This window comes from Pagrus pagrus (genome assembly GCF_965226575.1).
Source record: "Pagrus pagrus genome assembly, chromosome: 3".
NCBI classification, from domain to species: domain Eukaryota; kingdom Metazoa; phylum Chordata; class Actinopteri; order Spariformes; family Sparidae; genus Pagrus; species Pagrus pagrus.
Window position 1 is genome coordinate 17,008,318 of NC_140187.1, and position 20,911 is coordinate 17,029,228.

Genomic DNA, 20,911 nt, shown 5'->3' on the forward strand with positions numbered 1-20,911 from the left:
CAGTGGAAGAATTTAATTTCATCATTTTAGGGGTGAGGCCACTTGGCCTTTAGTGGCATTAATTCTTTTTGAGGGCGCTAAAGCCAATACCAGTGCTATCCTACCTAAAAGAAAGCTAGCAAGCATTAGCTAACGTTACCTTTGACTGTTATTGCATGTAACTGATCATTTATCAGACTTTCTTACTTCAGCTGCTCAGTCGGCCATCTCTTCTCAAAAGTTCCATCAGTCACAGCTTCTCTCCAGCTTTGCAGCCACAGGGTGAGTTTGATGAAGTCTCCTGATTGAGTGTTGCTAGATTTGTGTCAAACTATCGGCAAACATAGCTCAGTTTCCAGCCGTTCATACCCAGCTGAAAATCAAACCCAATGCTTGTTATGTGCGCAGCGTTTCACTTGGTTTTGCACAATAAGAAATCAAAAATCTCAACACAAGACACTGGTGTCTAAATACCGTATTGACAGGAAAGAGGCAGAGGAGAAAATGGCGAAAATAACATTGGAGCAGTGTGGGCAGGGCATCAAGGACATTGTAGCTGCAGGGCCCGTAATTTTTGAGGGGCAAAAGGCCAAACTGAGGGGGCACGGCAGGCATGGCTGCAGGTCCTCCCCTGGTACAGATGGGTCATAATTCTTCAGGATACGTATTTGCTTTCCTCCCAACTATACAACAGCTCTACCCAATCTTAGCATTCATAGTGGGTGATGGTGAGGAAGGTGGCATCGTTTGAAAAAGTGCCATCAGTGTACACGTCATATATGCTCGCTCTTGACAAATTGTTTTAACAGGAATACAACGTCTCTTACAGCGAGTGTACGTTTTTGGTGATTCAGAAGCTACACTTTGGTTTAATTTGTCCTGTGGTAATTTATTCTCATTGACATTTGTGAGTAATGTCTGTGATGACTATTGTTATCGAGTTGGCTGTGACCGGCTCACAGGCTGAGTGAAGACCGAGTGAGAATGTGAATTAGCTGCATGCTGGTTGAGAGCTGTTAACGGCCTACTTCTAGCCACTGTTTGCCTTGATTGATGAAGTGTTTAATGATCTGGTAGGCTCATGACCTTTCATTACCAAAGACCTGGGTTATCACACAATTCTTAGCTGAAGTGCTCAGTAACATATTGGTCACTTCCCGTTAGCTGTAATGGATCTCAGGCCTTTATCTTGAGCAAGTGCTGTGCTCTTCTATAGCTGATGTTGCAAAGAACATAACACTTGAACACAGCTACATCCAGCCTTTTTGACAGGCTCTAGTGAGCATCCAACTCACGCCCAGAGCCTCTCCCAAACAAAGCTTTTTATAACACCACTGAACGCAGTACAACACATCACCCCATCATTCACATTCGTTCATATGCATCTAAACAGTCATTTCTGTTAACAGGTAGCTGAGAAAGCCTATTGCCTTCATCCTAAAATAAATCACTTGCCTAATTTGAATTAGGCTATGCTTCGCTGTTACTGTGAGTCAAGTGTGGCTGTGTCATCTGTCACAAAGTTTCACATCAACTTCACTGAGTCATGTTGCAAATTGCAGCCAAGATGCACTGTCAGTTAAGTCGGCCTACAGGCTATCAGAGCGACTATAGGCTGGATAAATGCTAGGATTTAGACAGTAAAATGTTTGGTTTTTGAACTGTAGATATGTGCATGTAAATGTATTACTTGCCTGAGTGCACATTTGTGTGTGTGAGAGAAGGGAGATTCTGCAAAAGTTGGAAGGAGGAAGTCGTGGGAGATGGAAGGACTAGAAAGAAATGCGTGGAGCAAAGCGGAGACAGACAGTAAAGAATAGATCGTGGCAGCGAGTGAAGGAGAGCATGGCAGTAAAGAGAACTGTGGAGGTGGATGTTATGGGTATTTTTCAGCTCAGCCTTGGTGAGCTTGTCAGATGCTGACAGGGAGAGGGAAAGCGCTCAGCCTCTGGAGACCTGAAGATTTACCCCCCTAACCTACTTAGCATGGATTGGGCCTTTGCCTGGCTGCAGAAGATCTAACACAGCCTTATCGCTCATCAGTGGAATTTGTGATGGCCGCGTTGTTGCCGATCAAGGTGATGATAACGTTGAGATGGCTGGAATTCTGATTACAGTGATGGTGAGGACAGACCCAGAGGAAGGGATAGACATGCTAAATAAGATCCTTATAAAGGGACAGTTCACCTCAAAATCTAAATGACACACTTTTTTCCCTCTTACCTGTTGTGCCATTGATCCATCTAGATTGTTTTGGTGTGAGTAGAAGAGTTTTAGAGATGTCAGCTGTCGAGTGTTCTGCCTTCTCTCCAATATAATGGAAGTAGATGGCACTTGTGGTGCTCAAAGTGCCGCCCCATGTGCAACATTCTCATGCTCATGACAGCATGGGAAGTAAACATTACTGGGTTCCTCCTCTGCTGAGCTGTGATGTTAGCTAACTTAGTTAACCTAGTTAGCTAGCCTCTTCAACATGAGAAGATGCATGCCTCCTTCTGTGCTGTGATACAGTTGGCAGGTGTAAAAAGGAAATGTTTCAACAGTGAAACTTCTCACAACATGGTTTGTAAAGTATCTTGAGTAACTGGGTCATGATTTCTTGAAAGAGACATTGCTGTCGCATTATCAAATGTATTTTTTTGGTGCTTTGAGCACCGCAAGCCAAGTCTCTATCTAGTCCCATTATTTTGATAGAAGGCAGACAACTCCACAACCAATATCTCCTAAACTCAGCAACTCACGCCAAGAGAGTCTCAATCAGAGGTCGCCACCACAATGCATGTGGGTGCCTGGTCGCCAACAGTGAGCATGTAAGTAGCTTGCAGGGCATCTTAAACCTAGATTGTCTCCTAATGTAGTAGTAGTATTTCCCACACATATACTTTACTTGGGCGGGCCCAAGTATATTTGGCGACCCATTTTAGCGTTTTATACCTTTTTTCATCCCTCCAAGAGAACAGCACCATCCACCTAAAAGATTTTATAAAACAAGATCCTTCTATATGACTCTCTCCTTGAGGTTGCTCCCAGTCTCAAAAATGTTGTAAACCCCTGGTCTAGATGGATAAATAGCACTATAGGTAAGAGGAAAATATGTGTTTTTGATTTGGGCTGAACGGTCCCTTTAAGCAGGAGCAGATATCTTTGTTATTGTGATTCTTGTTTTCATTTGTTTTGATAGAAAAATCACTTGTGGCACTTCATGTTAAAATCAGTAACTCATTTATCGCAGTTCTGCGATTCTCTCTTGATAACAGCACAAGTTCAGTTTGGGTTCACGTCCTGCTTTGTGAGAGATGAGTTTCTATTTACAAAGAGTTTACAGACACTGATTGAACTGTCCCAGATTACAGGGATAATATGAGCAAAATCTGTTATTGTAGAGGATTTCCCCTCAAATTACAGAGAGATGGCAGTGCTGATTAAAGTGTTGATTACCGAGGGCGATTCCATATTTGGATCTTTTAGATTATGCTTATTCACCACAAAGTCCCAAATGGTATCTCCAGCCTGGAATCAAAAGTATAAATTAGAGCAGTTTTCCTTTGCGAGAAGCTGCATTATCAGATGAATTTCTCATGAAGACAATCTCTGCTCATGGAAGATTGTTAGAGGAACCATAGCAATTGTTGAAATACAAGTCAGAGCTGTGTCAAAACAACCTGGTGATGGGAACGCAATTTAGAGAGATGTAAACAGCGAGCAACAAATGGATGTTGTGTGCCACAGTCTGTTACAGGGCTGTCAGTCAAGCCGAGGCGGCACAGTTTATTTAGAAACGTTGGCTGAGAACGTGCAAGCAATCATACACGTGAGCTTGTATGTAGGTGTGCGCATGTGATCATGTTATGACGTAGATAACAGGAGGGTAAAAAAAACATTGTTCGGTGTTTCAGAAAAAATAGTGATGATGAAGGTGTTGGTTAAAACGTTGTGATGAAACAGGGAATGAGAACACCAGACAGGGAAAGAGAAATGAGACAGTCATAGACGAACTCGGAGACGGTGACTAAACAACAGAGAACAGGAGCTGGTGAGAGATAGTGAAAGTACCACAGACAACACCCCCCACCCCCCCTCCCGACAGTGCTCTCCCACCATCATACAGGGGAACATCTGCTTTATAATTGGTCCAATTTCTATTTATAGATCCTACCCTCCTTCTGTCTGCAACGATGGCCCGGTCCTGAGAAGCCACAGCTGAAAAAAGAGAGAGAGAGAGAGAGCTGTGTGTTAGCAGGAGGAGACAGGAGGGGAGAGAAAAGCATCATCATAAATTAACCATAATAGTCAGAGTGTTCATATCATGCAACTCTACAGCTCCAAGCGCCACAGTGCAAAATACAAAATACAGAAATGAATCCAAAAAATAATTCTGGGGCACTTTTGAATATGAACCCTTTTCTGTATGCAGTTTGGTGTGCGTCTCCATGATGAAGGCATTAGCGTTGCCAAAACACTCTGGAGATGGATTTCTTCTTTTTCTTTGTCTAAGTCATGAAACGATGACTTTTTAATGCATTTGTTTGAAGAGTGCCTTGGAAGTGTCTTTGTCTCTTTTAACCAACAATCCCACAAGCTGAGGAATATTTTTAACAAATGCGCCCACACAAGAGACTCTGCAGAGGCACTCTATTAATCTCCTCGACCCCCATCGAAATATTTCAGGTGGGTGGCCTCAGTTGACACTTGCACTAGAAAAGTTCAGCAAACTATCCAAAAATTTGCCATCTATTTATATATAATCATTGGCCACCCCACTTACAAGTACTCTCAGTAATGAGTACTGTACTTGTATCTGATATTTTACATTAGGTACCACCCCAAAATTTTCAGTGGGCCCCTCCGGCCCCCTTATAAGAAATTTCTGGTGGCACCCCTGGCTCTACGGGCCATTTTAGCATCTTTTTACTCCTTGTTTTGGTTTGATTACCCAAAACTTGAAAGCAGACAGACTAGTTGGTAAACATATAATCCATTGCTAATTGGAACAAATATTTCATTCACGAGTTGATGGAGACCAAAACAGACCAAAGGCAGAGAAAATATTCGGCTTACATTTGTCGGATGTAGTTGATGATTTGCCTGAATGCTAACCTGATAATAAAGACTACATCTGCAGAATGTCATCTGTTTGATATTTTGTTGCAGAGGTGGCTTGGACTGGGGGTGTATTTTCAGCTACGACTAAATGACCATAGAAATATAGGACACAATATTCAGCAGTGTGTCTCTACGAGCCTCTCGTTCTTTCTCAACTACACGTTGCTACTTGACACTTTGATCATGAAAGTGACACTACTCTACAGAGTAAGTAGGCTACAATATAGTATAGCATTGTGTATTTATAGAATATTGTTTAGAATATTGTAGATCCAGGACAAAACTGACAGAAGGGCGGGACCGAGAGAAAAATACGCACTTGCAAATCTGTCTGCTTCTTCAGCACCACAGACAGCGGCATGGATTCGTCAGTAAACGGCACAGATAGAGTGCTGATGTTTCAGAGCCATGATCGGGGCCATAAATTCTAACGTGCACAGAGCTCAGTCAGATAAAGGATCAATGAGTCAGACAGACTAGACTAATAGATTCAGCTTAACAACCCCTTTGCCCCTGCACGCTCTGTGCTACAAGGGAATGAAATGAAGCAAAGTTCATTTTGGTCATTTTGCTAACAAGTGCAAGGCATCCCCCTCATCCCCCCTCAAACTGTCTACTGGTCGGGTGGCCAGAAAACACGACTCCAAACTAATGTTATTGTTGCTCTGTGTCTGCTGGACGTGTTAATTGGCAAGTTTGCTAACACTTTAGCTACAACAACTTTAGGTGATATAATATCAGTGTTCCGTTTACAGCTTGTTCTACTTCCCCCAAGTTTTTTTTTTCACGTTTAGTCATCGCTGCTTTAAGGTGTCCTTCCTGGGTAAATTTAGAACTTTGAGTGTAGTCCATAAATAGTTTTTCCACCAGCACTCTCTGTGTAAAAGAGGGTTTTTAGCTGTGACTAGCAGATAGTATGAGTCACTGCGTTGGTCAGTTGCTTGCACACGTACAGCGATCAGATACCTTGCAGAGTCTCAGTTAGAGACAGGGCTGCTTCGGCTGACTTGAACTTTGATGTTGCTCAGCTTCTAATCACAAGGCCCAAAATTGATTTTCTCAAGCTGCTGCAGTATCACCAACATGAAAGAACAAGCTGTCCTTAGTGTCATAAGTAAACATTATGTTATTTATTTCAAGGCAACTTTGTGGGAGGTGAATGTCTCAGGTACAGTATTGATCTTAGTTTGAACTTCAACTTGTCATTACTTAGAGAATTTTCAAGTTTATTGCTCGCCTCAAACTGAGAGCTCCTTGAGGTGTCATATAACACGCATAACGTTTATGTAAGTGACCACATTTTGATAATTCAACAGTATCCATGGTCTGACTCCTCTGAGAACGAGTATACAAATAATAACTCAGTGAAAAATGAATTTGAACTAAGATGAAGTGGTCATATCATTGAAGGATAAGTCCATTATACCTCAAGGGAGCCAGAGCCTTTCCTAATCCCCTCAAATTAATTCAAATATTTAGCATCAGACATCTCTAATCCCCCTCAAACTTTGCAGCATGTGGCACAAGAGATTCAGTGGCATTCAGATCCGGCAAAATGTAAGACAATACGGTTGTTTTGTGGATCACTCAGCTGTGTTGGCTTGAGCTTCCCATGAATTGAAGTTAAATGTTAGGATTGCACGGGTGGCCATGGGCATGTACGTGAAATCGATTGTTGAGAGAGAAGTCTGTCTTGGTGAAGAAATGAATGAGTGACTGAATATAGTCTGAATGGACATTTAATCAATTGGTTTGCTTGTCATCAAAGGTTTTGCAGGAAAATTAGCTGCTTAATAATTTGTGAGAACAAAGAGAAGCAGAGTTTCACCCTTGTTTTCCCTCCAACCAGAAAGTGGTATTCAGCCTGTCTGTGTGTGTCATCTGCTGAGTTAGCAACTTAGGCTTCAGAAGGAATTAAAGCTGTTTTCCTGCTATTCTCTGACACATATGATACAGTAGGTACGGTATATATCTGAGTCATTATTAGATCATTGTTATCTAGATAAAACACAGGCATATTAGAGTTTAGATCAGGTTCTCATCTCATTGTTGAAAACAGCACAGTGTCAGCACCTGAACAGTCTCAGAAGACTAATAATAATTTGGAGATTAAAGGAGACATATTCTGCTCATTTTAAGTTTCATGCTTTATTTTGGGTTACTACTAGAATAGGTTTAAATGCTTTAATGCTCATAAAACACTGTATTCCCCCTCTGTCGGAAATGTTTGTTTTAGCTCCCGTCTCTTAAGGCCCCTCCTCCTGAATACCCAGTCTGCTATGATTGGTCAGCTCACACATGCCTGAGCCAGCACCGCTAACAACAACAGAGCAGCTGTGCTAAATCAATGCTTACAGGTCAAACTTACAGCTTATGCAAATCTGTGACATGGCGTCGTAGTGTGATGTCACAAAGTCACAGAATTACAGGCGGGACTACTGGCGAGGCGTTTCAGGAGCAGTGTTTCCTGTGGGAGAGAGGAGCTTCTGTTGGTGCAGACTTTGACCTTTTTAACTTTCAAGATCTTTTACATTCACAAAAACCTGAAAAACACAAGGGAAAAGGAAATAAAACAAAAAAGTATAATAGGTCTCCTTTAAGCGTTTTGTCATTTTTTCAAAAAAAATTTAAGACAGGAAACTTCTCACTGAACATATACTATATATATGGTATTAAACTACCATGTAGAAAATATCAAACTGTTTTTATGACACAGTTTCAGTGCACATGGCTGTTGTGACAGACTCGAGCTTTAACTGGACAAACAGTATCAACTGGGTCAAGAATCCAGCTGAGACACTACATGCTGAATTTTGCATATACCAAAATATTTTGCAATGAGAACTGCCAGATACTAAATCTGGGACACTGAGTTTAATTATTACACCATAACTCACTGCATTTATAGTCCCAAATCACTTCAGTCAGCCGGGCTGTGCTCTCCAGCAAGGAATAATAGGAATCATCACATCTAATCAGTATGTTTAAATTCAGGTGGGTATAGAGTTTCTTTGGTCCATTTTCCTATCTTCGCTTCTGCAATATAAAGACAAGATAAACGCTTTTAAAGTTCAGTGTCTGCCACATGGTGACAGTACGGTGATTTATTTTGTATGAACTCTTAAGTTAACCAAACTGTATCTGGAGCGCATTATTTATGTATCAGCACAGCAGCATCACTAATATTATTATTGGTTATAGGCGCTAATATTTTCTATTGAAAGGATTATCAAAGGTTTACGCCAGTGACTTTAAGTATTTAAATTGCATGTAAATTCTCAGCTCTATTATCATGTTGGGTCTGACCCTTTACATTGAATTTATGGAATAGAATTAGATGGAAAATTTACATGTAATTAAAATACTTACTTTTATTTTTATTTTTGACTGAACCAAGAATTCCTTCTGAGCAGGCTAGTCTCCTCTAATTGAGGTGGTTTAATCAGCCATTCTAACTTTCTTGAATTTTACTTTTTCATGTCTTTGTACTGACATCAGTTCCCTTCACCATCTCCAACTAGTACAGAACGCTGCTGCACAAACTTTTAACAGGCGTCCAAAAATATGAGCACATTACTCCTGTCCAAGCAAGCTTACATTGGCTACCTGTTATATTTCGTATTGATTTTAGAATTTTACTCCTCACTTTAAAAGCATTAAATGGCCTCACCCCAAATTATACTAAAGATTTATTGATCCCATGTGTGCCTGGGTGTTCCCTAAGATCGGTACACGCAGCTCTGCTGCTTGTTATCAAGTCCTGGCTTGTGACTAAAGGTGACCGGGCCTTTGCAGTCAGAGACCCCAGACTGTTGAACCCCTGAAATCAGGCAGGCTACATCATTAGCATCTTCTAAGTCTTCTCTTTAAACCTTCTTTTATAAAAGGGCATTTATGAATTTGTTAAATAAGTTACTGGGTTTTATCATTTTACTCTTTTTTTTTTTAGCTGTTGTTTGTTTTTCTTTTTTTTCCACTTTGTAACCTTGTTTTTTTTAAAAAAAGTTTATTATTTTGATTTTTCTGCCACTGGTGTCTTTAAATCTGACAGGCTTTTTTCTTTTCACCCACTTTTTTAGGCTTCCTTCAATCTTAGTTATTATATTAGGAATGTACTATACAACTGTTTACTTAGTTTTAAAGGTTTTATCAAGTCAGTGCATATTTTATATACATCTATGTCTCATCAGACCTCAAAATATATCTGAACAAACAGATTCCATTTTTGTTATTGCGACTGTTTCAGGCAGGCATGTTATGGTAATGTTTGTAATTTGGGGTGGTGTTTTAGTATTTATGTTGTCTGTTATTCAACAATAGCTACACTAGAGTAGAGTATAGCAATGCCCTCTGGTACAAAACAGCACAAAATACAGCCTCAAACATATTTGACACCACTCGACAAAAAAGGTAGCAGCATACTGTATCTTATTGTATTTCTCTTCATGTTACTGTATGGGTGTTCATTACATTGTATCCATCTCCTGTATTATATATCAAGATATAATACTATCCACCACCCTGCACTAATTTGCAGTAACAGTATGGCTCCCTGGCGTGCCTCACACTGCACCAGCACACCTGCTGAATAAACAGAAGATTTGAACAGTGATTTTACCACAACCACTAATAATCTCTACTTTTCCAGGAGTAAAACTGTTTTATTGGGATTTCACTTGTGTAGTTGTTTGTAATACTGAGTGTTAGTTGAGCAGGGGCAGAGAGAGACAAATTGACAGAGAGAGGTAGAGTGAGGGGGAGAGAAAGAAAGAGAGCGAGAGAGAAGCATTGGGAGGAATTTCAATTACTTTTGGCACAATTTGCAAGGAATTGATAAACCGCTGCATTCTGGGCATCCTGATCCCCAACTGCAGTGCTCAGCTGCTGTACGTACTGCATGGTGATACCGCATTGTGATCTCTGAGACGGAGCTTCTCTCTTTGTCTGCAGTCTTGTTCGGTTGAAGTTTGAGTCTGTCTCAGAGCATGTTCCTCACACAGCTTTCCTGGGAAATGATGGAGTGCATGATGTCTCACGCCTGTCAACAAATGCAAACTGGATAAGTGAAGTGGGAAACTTTGTGAACTTGTGTTACATCTTCTAACATGTGAGTGTGTGTGTGTGTGTGTGTGTGTGTGTGTGTGTGTGTGTGTGTGTGTGAAGCAAAAATCCCTTCTGCCTTTCCTCTTAGCAGTCTTATTTTTTCTTCTACTTCTCACACTTGCGACTTGTAGGAATATTCTGTTCAGGCCTGCGCTGAAGAAAAATACCCAAATTTGTTACTTAAAGCCACAATTTGTGATCCACGTCTAAACAAATGTTTTGTCCGAAAAATCAACGCACTTGATTGCTATCAGTGTAATTTGTTGATATGGATGGGAATCACAAATTAACTCACGATGCGATTCATAATACATTGCCCATGGTAACGATGGCATCATGATACAGGGATTCTGTGGTAATCCATACATTGCAAGACAGTCATCTAATGATACATCGCAATATCTGTCAAACTGAAGAAAGCAAAATCCCCCTAAAAAGGCAAAGTGCAGGAATTATGTATCCATTCGCTGCATTGTGGTGTCAGATTCACAAAATTTGACACTACCTGAGATTAAACAACGTAGAAAAAAGTGGATAGAGACTTAGCTTAGTGCCTCTTTATCACACACACTAACTGTAACTTCTCCATGTCCACGTGTGCCATTATTGCAGTGTAAAATACCCTTAACTGGCAAAACAATTTAAAGGAAGGATACAACTATGCCTCACTTAATCCTTTTCAGTCTGTGTAAATTAAGTTTACTGAGGTTTACACAACAGGTAAGTCAAATTGTCAGGGGAACCTGATTAGATCAAATCATTTCACTGCAAAAGGCAGTGGAATAGAAGACCTGAAAAGTGGAAGTCTGAGTATTAGATATCACCATCAATTGTATAATGTTCAGTCGATCACAACATGTAGATGGATGGAAAAAATGGCAGCTCAAAGATGGGTCTCTGAACAGAGTTATCACCTGGGTGTGAAAACCTGGAGGAATGTGGGGGACCGAGATCAATTCAGAGTTCAGTTAAAGTTCAGTTATCATTTTCCATTTCTTTACCGTTTAGAAAATTTAAATATTTTTTATAATCAAGTAATAATTTAGTCATTTACTGAGCAACAATGCCACACAGTAGCTTGTCCCAGCCTCTGGAATGTAAGGAATTGCTGCTGATTTATGTGATAGCCATCTGAATATCTTCTGGTTTGGAAATGTTAGTTGAACAAAGAAGAAATCTGAAGGCGTCAGGTTAGGCTTTGGACGGTCAAAAACAATCAACCAATTATGAAGATATTCCTGAAAATGTAACAGATAGTTAAAAATAACCATTAGTTAGAGCTCTAGATGATTTGATTAATAATATCTGATCTTACCAAAACTGAGCATAAAATTTAAAATATAAATATGTGTGTATGTGTTTTGCCAAGGATGCTTTGCTCTCATTATTTGATCCATATCCAAGTCTCTGTGGGCCTTCACTGCTAAAAGGTTCTATTTCTGGCAGCACGCTGTTGTTCTTCATGAAACCACGGTGCTCGAGCATCCTGTTGGCAGACGCTGAGTTCTCGCAGAACCGCGGGCTCCGGTCCCGGCTTATGACCTTTGACGTGGATCACAGCATTGACACACACACACACACACACACACACACACACACACACACACACACACATAAACACACACATCTTACAAGCAAATGAAAGAAGGACCGGATGAGAGCCATCAAAAATGTGTTCTTTAGATGAAGATGGAGATGGAGGAAGAGAGTTAGAGGGAGTGATGTGCTGTGAGAGATGCAGATAAGAAGGAGAAATAAAGACGGGTGAAGGAGAACAAGATGGAGGGTTGCACCAGAGAAGTGATAGAGATGGAGGGCAGGAGACAGAGTGTGCAGTGCGCTTGTTTTTTGCTGATACAGATCAGATTTCATAAAGATCCACATGATTGCCTCATAACAAGGGGGACGCAGAGAGGAATGAGAAGGAGAGATGAGGCGGAGGCAAGCAGAGACACGATGAAATTGATAAATAGCTGCTCGCCCTCCCCGCAGCTGCTTTCTTTGTTTTTCCGGTCAGTTTTTTCCCAATGGGCTTAATATGATTATCCTAACTGTAATTTGAAGAGAAAAAAAACCCAAGGACAATAATAATAATGACAGAAAGAGGGGTTCACGCTAATTGGATGAGGAGTGCTGTGCTGAATGGTGTTTAGTTGCGCCAGCGTTGGTTCGGTCCACATTACTCTGACTGTCCCCTGGGTTCACCTTCGCTCCCGGCGTCTCAGTTTCTCTGATTGACAAAGAAAACCACTGACACATCCCTGCCTATACTGAGAGCTGGCAGAGGACCAGACACAGGGCTAAGATGCTGCTGAGCCTTTGACTTACTTTGTGAATAGTGACTTATTGAATGACTGACTGACTGACAGACTTAGAGATTCTGTAAGGAAGTTGGGGTGGAAGCCGTGATCCTGGTCAGTGCAAAAAAAAAAAAAAAAAAAAAATTATTATTTGAAAGAAAATTATATCTCACTTGGTCACGTTTATGCAAAAATGGACCCAAACAGAAGACACACACAGAGGCAGGCAGGTAAATGAACAAAAAGCAGGCTTTAATGCTGATAACTTAAAAATCAAAATCCAACTGAGAAAAGGGCAGGCAACAACACTGGCAACAAAAGGCAGACAAAGGAAAATACCAAAGTAATACAAAAACTAAGAACAAACCAGAAAAACCACAAGGAATAAATCAGGAACACAGGGAACACACCAGGACCGGTGAACAGGCACAGGAGAAAAGGAGACACTTGGACGAAAACAGACGAACCAACAAAGAGTGAGGGAACAACACAGGCTTACATACAAACTAAACTAATGAGGGGATGAGGTGCGGGTGGAGAGACACACCTGCACCTCATCTGACCTGAATTTCCCTGTCACTAGATGACCATGATAATGCATTGTTCTGTACACAAAGATATAAATTAAAAATCTTATCTCTGTGGTTGTGCGTAACTGGAATCACATCCAGGCAGTAACTTCTACAGATGTGAACAAACCTGACCCTATCACAAACTGGCCGGCCTGGTTCGACAGAAAAATATCATCATTTCACAGCTGTTCTTTTTGTAATGATTGTGTATGGGGAAAAGTCTTTGTGGACCAGTGCGTGTTTTGTTTTCCTGCAATAACAAGTCACCAAAATCACCTCACAGCCCATCTCTGTTTACAGGGGCTTGCCCTTAACACGCCTTTATGGATCTTTTAAGGATCCCACTGCTTTTCTTGCCATGACCCTCCCCTCTATTATTCATATACAATATAATCTTACCCTTACCCTGACCAATTTCACTCCTAATGCTTAAACCTAACCAGAGCCCTTGAGTAGAGAGAGTCGCAACAGCAGATGTTCACAATGCTGATCGTCACGTGACTCACAGAGACTTCAGATAGTTCCAGGAAGGTCTAAGTGGGCAATTAAAATGCATGAATACAGAGAGATAGAGAGTAGTACAGTGTTTGGCAGTTGGTAGTAAACACATGATTTATTGACTGATTGATTTACAGTACTGGGCTGCTAGTATTTGCAACTAACTTCTGGGAACTATTGAGAGGCTCCACGATCTTCCATTGCTTCAAAAAAATGGTCCATTGGAGTAAACAGAGATGATGCGACTCTCTCTACTCAAGGGCTCTGAACCGAACCCACCCAACCAATGAAGGCAACTAACCAGTAGTAGTATGGCAGGTCATGCCAAGCAGAAACAGTGGTATCAGTTAAAACATATTCAAGGCAAGCTACTGTAAACAGTGTTGGGCTGTGAGATGATTTCTGCTCCATGGCTACACTTTTTATTGCAGAAACACTAAATGCTAATTGGTCTGAAAAAGACTTATTCCCAATACACAGTTGCTACAAAAAGAACAGCTGTGACATCATGAAGACATTTTTCCGAGTGTCACAAACACCCTGAATCCTCTCTTTGTATTATCAGAGCCTGATGCATTCATTAGAATTCAACTGGAAAAGTCTAGAAGAGCTGCATCAGAAAACTATTTTATGTCCCTATGTGAGCCTGTGGGAGATCTCTGAGTCTCCCCCTGATTGGTGGATTGTTTCTCCAACCGGGGGAAGCAGTTGACAGTGAGCGCAACACCAGGGGTGCTATTCATTGTGCTAATGTGTCTCCTTGTTCCTTCACTCATAATGAAAATCACCTAATACCTGTTTGAAATGCTCTGCAGATCTACAACACAACTAGCTTGATTATACGAGTGTGGTCTGATGCGTGCTCTGTTGCACCTGTAGCCAAACTTAATGGAAATGTCAGGGCATACTGAAAATACAAAGTGCATTTCGGTATCACTTCGTCAAGGATTTCTACCGCTGGAGAGCAGAGAAATTAGCCTGGTTCCAGACCTCTGAATCATTGCCCACGTCTCGATTTTCTCAGTTAGTCAAATGCGGAATAATAATAAATGAATAATGAAGTGAAACAAAATGGCAGTTCAGTCTATTTATCAGGCTATGGCGAAATTAGATGTTATCAGCCGGGGTTGAGTTAGTGCTTTAGGAGAGCTTCTTGTTAAAGTAAAAGTCAAAGCACAGCAGTGAGTCAGCGCTTTGAAATATGTGGAGGAATACTACACTTTAGGTTCAGTGACTCACACTACTGTTGCTAAAGTGTGAGGTGACAACTAGCCCGCTAGCTTCTAGAAAATTGTGTATTTAACAGGTGATGTATGGAATAATGCTTGGCAATAAATAGACTGTTGAAATAAAACCTAATTAAGAAGCATTACAAGAATAAACACATTCTGAACATTATTTGGTAGTAACTCAGACATTGTGTGTGTGTGTGTGTGTGTGTGTGTTGTTTGTTTGTTTTTGATATCTGAATCAATCTTGCATGGCCACAGGCTTGCAGAGACATTTGACTGCACACAGCAGAAGTGAAGAGATCCTTCTGTATTTTCAGTCCGGTCTTTGGCAGCTCTCACAGTCCTAAAAATTATCAGCTGACAGCCGAACCACAGTCTTCCTGAATCCATCTTTTACAGGCTCAAAGGGACTTTTTACCCAGAGGTATAAAGGAAAAAGCTCACGGCAAGGCCTCCCACCTCGCTCTCTGTGCCCTGGACCTCCAACCCTCACACAACCTTTCCCTGACTGCATTTATAATGCATTAAGGCATTATGTAATGACCACGAATGCAAGACAGCTACAATAGTGTGGCAGCTGTCAAAGCACCAGGATGCCAATTACCACGTATGGCCATGTGCCATTACTAGGGCCTCTTTCTGACTTTCACCTTCTAATGTGCCTGTATGGAGCAGGAAGAGAACAAGAAATAAGATGGGAGAAGCCAAGACATAAAGGAAATGACAACAGCAGGAGAAATGAGAGGAGAATGGCTGGAGGATTTTAATGAGAAACAGAACATGTTGTGTAATGAGAGGGAAAGAAGAAGGGAAGAGACCCAGAAAAGAAGCGAGGGAAGATACAAAATCCGGGGCAGCCATGATTTATTGAAGACGTCCAGAGTTCAGCCCGTCTGTCACATTTATTTCCCACACATTTGTTTATGGGTAAATGATGTTTTCCAATAAATGCTCATGCGGAGGCACAGTGATGCTTAAATCCTTCCTCAATGAGATACTTTACATCATTCACAGTTATTCTTTCATTCAGTCATTTTCCATACACAATTTTTTCCCTATTCAGAGAAGGCTGGAGGCTATCCCAGCATGCATTGGATCAGAAGGGAAGGGAAAGCAGCCAGTCCGTCACACAAGCACACCAACACGCTCGTGTTCACATTCACACCCATTGGCAATTTAGAGTTTTTTAGTTCTTGCTACTTGCATCTCTTTGGACAGTGGAAAGAAAGAGGGGCATCCAGGGGGAATGAAGGGCGAAGACACAAACGCCACCAACATCTCATCTCATCTCCACTTATCTTATCCAATCCATACACAATAGCCCTGTCAGTTAAAGCCTTTATCAAAGCCATAGTTTGACATTTTGTACAGTAAATTTGAAGCTATCATCATCAGCTGTTTAGCTAAGTTTAGCATACCATCTAAAAACATGAGACGGCCAGCCTTGCTCTTTCCTAATGTAACAAAATCTGATCAGTACCTCTTAACTCACTAAATGACACATTACTTTTTGTTTGTTTAATCCATAAAATACTAAAGTATAAAAAAAAGTTGTGGTTTTATTGGGAGATATGTGCTGGGCTATGTCTTGGCTGGTTGCAGTCACTTCGTCACCACGAGTGGAGATGTACAGACATGAGAATGTTATCAATCTCAAGCATAAGCAAATTTCCAAATATGTCAAACTATTTATTTAATTTGCAGTAATTTCCACCCTGATAGTTGAAGAACAGATGCCTTAGATTGTTCTCATTGTTTTTTTTTGTTTTTTTATCTTTTCTGTCACAGGTTCAGGAGTGGCTATGTCTGAACTGTCAGATGCAGAGAGCGCTGGGGATGGACATGACCACACCACGCTCCAAGAGTCAGCAACAGATACACTCTCCTTCTCATGCAGCCAAACCAGAACTTAAACTCGATCCTGCGACTCAGCCTACACCCCAGACGCAGACCCCTCCTCAGATGCAGCCTCCAGGACAGGCCCATCCGGCGCAGGCCCATCCGGCACAGGCCCATCCGGCGCAGGCCCATCCGCCACAGGCCCATCCTGCACAGGCCCATCCGGCGCAGGCCCATCCGCCACAGGCCCATCCTGCACAGGCCCATCCGCCGCAGGCCCATCCAGCACCTGGCCCTACCAAACAGACTGGTCAAGCTGGCCCAGGTCAGCAACATATAAAGCCCCCTCCAGGGGCAGTCCCTCTCCCTGGAATGGCCAAAGCGCCGTCCCAGCCTGATCTGTCCCGCAACTCTCCCGCCCACCAACCCCGCCACCCCCGCCAGGACCAGACTCGCAGTGCTGGGAGCTCCCCTTCACGACAGCCTCCCCCTCCAGAGCAGACTTTTGGAAAGTTGTTTGGCTTTGGTGCTTCTCTTCTCAACCAAGCCAGTACTCTCATATCTGAGACTACTCAGCCCCAACAACAGCCCCCCAAACCGGCCCCCAAACCAGGGGGACCTCCTGGTCCAGGGCCTGGGGCAGGTAAACCCTCAGGACCTCAGCCTGCGCAGCAAGGGCCTCGAGCCCCTGCTCCGCAGCAGCAACAACACGCTCCCCCGGACTCCTCTAAACCCAAAGCTTGTTGTCCTCTCTGCAAGACAAACCTCAACGTCGGCAACACAGCAGAACAACCCAACTACAACACCTGCACACAGTGCCACCAGCAGGTGTGCAACATGTGTGGATTCAATCCCACTCCACACCTAGTTGAGGTAAGATTCTGATTTGATCTGTTCGGCTGTAACAGTGTCATCTGCTCTGCTTCCAGACCATGTATCTGTTAAATGAAATGATTTATTGACGTGTTTCTGTGAAAAATGCTGTGTCATTGTGCAGTTGAATGGGTTCTGTTGTTATCCATTTGTGGCTGTCTGGTCTTGGAGTAAAAAGCTGCATTTTACAGGATACAGCTGGGCATGAATCAAGTATTTGGCTCAACGCGTTGCTTCTGTTTGCTTCGTCTCTGAGGTTCTTCACGATCACCTTGGTGTCTCTGCTGGTTCTATTGTTTCTTAGTATTTCTAAGGGATGGTCCATTATTGTTTGCTCTGATTCTTTAAACACGAGGGATCAGCAAATAACTCCAAAATACTTATTGCTGAGGAAATGTACGAAAAGAGCATTTCTGCACAAGAATGGTGAATATTTAGATGTGTAGGCTTTATGTAAGCCTCTATTCTTCTCTCCTCTCCCTGTCTGTGTTTCTTCGGCAGGACCTGCTCTGCTCTGCTCTGTCAGGGCCTTTCATGTAGTTAACACAGTGAAGTCCAGGGTGTGACTCACCTCATCAGTGTGCACTCTGCCCCGAAGCTGCACAGAAATATATGAACAATCTACAGGAAACGGAGCCTTATCAAATTCAATTTAATGGATAATCTTCTTATTGATTAGTCACATCCAGGGGTCAGCTGAGGCTATATTCCTCTCTTAAGTGCCCCCTTGTCCTCCGTCATATAGTCGGTGAGACTTGCAGTCTTCCAGAGCCAGGCAATAACAGAGTTTAATTATGCAAATCAAGTCCAATTGAATGATAGCAGTAATAACAGGCTTTCTGCAGAGCGCTGGCTTTTTATGGGCGAGCCTTGTCTTCCCAGGCATCTGGCTGTCACAGGCACTAGCACAGGCCATTCATAGATCGCTATGGAAACAGAGAGATAATTTGTTTGTCAGGCGTCCCTTTCATGCTTGGCTGCTAAGATGCTGAGAGTCTGCAAAAACTTTCAGACTGCTGTTGCTCTGTTTTCATGAGAGACTCGGTCATTTAGGTGAGTTTCTCCTCCGCTGGCTACAGTCAGCGACTCAATCCAGCTCAAGGTGCATTCTTCCCAAACCTGTGAACACGTTTTGTTGTCAATCCATGCGAGCTGGCAGGCTTGCTCACTCCAGAGCGGGTGAGAACCATTCGGACATGGTGTGAGGCTTTGTACTTGATTTTTGGTTTCTCAGCTTGATTTCCACAGCCTGTTTGGCACGTTCTTCATCTTCATCCTCACCTAATCTCTCCAAACTTTGCTGTTTCTCTGTTTCAGATTCTCTGTCTTTTCAGGCAGAATCGTAATCACTGCTCTCTGTGCTCATGAGGGTGTGGTTACAAAGCCTGTGGCTGCATCATTTTCTCATGTGGCCTGGTTCGACTGAGTGTTTGATTTGATTGAGCACATCAATATCTATGCTGAGAGGCTGAACAACTGGGTAATGACAACCATTTACCACTTAGATTTAATATATTAAAGGACACGGCCTGCTAGATTTCTACATTTTTTTATTATCAAGAAATCCCATTAAGACCAAAACAAACAACATGTGAGTCCATCTCTAAGTACGTCTTGACTTTTCTGCCAGAAGCCCAGTTATTGTTATGAAAGATTGTATTCCATCTATATGACAATATTTGAACATTAGGTCAAGGATACCCGGCATCCATTATTACTATTGAGAAAGAGAAATATGTCCAGCACTATTAGAAAACTAGCTGTTGACATATTATCTTCTAGCTAACATTTGCTAGGCCAACAAAATAAAAATCACATGCTCTGTGTGACAAAGAAAAAACACATTTAAAATATTAAATCTATTATTCTTTGCTCTGAATAATCCAAGGTCCCGGTTCAGACAAACTCTAGGGCCACTGGCTCCATGGGTAACTCAGCCATGAGCTAATTAGCTAACGGTAGCTAGCTGCAGCCAATGACAGCTAGCAAAGAGCAGCAATTGTTGGTTACTCTGGTAATATGCTGCTCCGTATTTTTTAGAGTTACCTTCAAATTCTGGCCACAGTTTACAAATTCCGCCTTTAAATCACACTTGCGTACTTGGGTGATTTTTGGCCCCTTAAGTATAAACGTGATGCAGCGATACAGAAAGTAGGAAAGCTAAAATGAAAATAGTGATACGTGGTCATCAAAAACAAGATATTTAATGAATACTTGGACTAATAAATTGCAACATAATTTGATTTCAGAAGATAAAGCAGAGAAACACTAATTTCTTTCAGTCATGTTTGAGCCATGTTGTGCACTAGAAGGAGTTTGCATCCCTTGTGCACCAAAGGGTTAAGAAAGCTTGGCTTTGCAGTTTTTATCAAGTGTTACTGAAACAGAAGTGATTTATGTTTTTGTTGGGGACTATTTCCCGTTGTTTCAGGACAGTGGTTCTGAAACATTCTCTGCACAGAGCCACTGCAGGGGGAAATTTGGAGTGAAACGAAGCTGAATGATTGTGATTTGACGAGTTTGCTGATGCTATTGTGCTGACCTTTATTTCTCTAAAATTCAACTTGGATCTTTTTTATAAGTTGTGGGGAGGGGGTGTGAACTTTTTCAGCCTCTGAAAGGGGGCATGGTTGAAAGGTTTGAGAAGTATTGACAGCAACAGGAGGATGATGTGGGATCGACTGAAAATAAACTACACTGCCCAAGATCATGGTAAACAAGGGACATGTCGCGTTGCGTAGCTCATTTATGTGTTTTTAATAGTTTTGGAAAGCAACACAGATCTGCGGCACAGAGGGATAAGCTATATCAGGCTTTGGCTACACAAACAAACTCCATTATCATAGTAGAATTGGTTTCGGTATTTGGTTGGTATTGTTGAAACAAAACAAATAAAAGAGCCACAACAGACGTCTCAGTCAGAGTCAAAGGCGCAGTTATGTTTTTTTTTTTTGTTGTTTTAAAAAAAAAAAAAAATCAGCAACTAGTCAAACTGGTTTTCGCTTGTATGCCTTCATCTATACAAATGCTGTGTTTCCGGCTACAAGAAGAAACAATTTACAGTAAACAAAGTCGTCGTCTGTTGACGGCTGAGGAAATGCTTCCACTAATAAAATGTGACAACACAAATGGAGAGAAAATGCAACTGAGCTGCTGATTATGTGCCAAAGTAATTACAGCAGCAACAAAAAAAAAAAAAACAGCAATTGCTTAAAGTGGCTATAAACGGTATTCACCTTGGACAGGTTTGACTTTTTTGCCACACTAATTCACAGACTCAAGGTTATTCAACAAAAGAAAACTGTGAAAAAACTATGCCTTAACTATGTCACGCCCAAAGTATCACTTGTATCAGATGTCCTGTAATGAAATTATACCGTACTTTGAAAGGATTGTGAAAAATGATTTTTAG

General features: G+C 41.7%; 1 protein-coding gene across 2 annotated transcripts in view; it reads left to right on the forward strand.

The window, feature by feature from the left end:
* bsnb (bassoon (presynaptic cytomatrix protein) b) overlaps positions 1 to 20,911 on the forward strand; it is a 74,647-nt gene that overhangs the window by 9,841 nt on the left and 43,895 nt on the right. For both annotated transcript variants that reach the window (XM_084349434.1, XM_084349435.1), the window contains exon 3: positions 16,576 to 17,499. In XM_084349434.1, the coding sequence (XP_084205560.1) occupies positions 16,576 to 17,499 (924 nt within the window). The remainder of the gene's footprint in view (positions 1 to 16,575; positions 17,500 to 20,911) is intronic.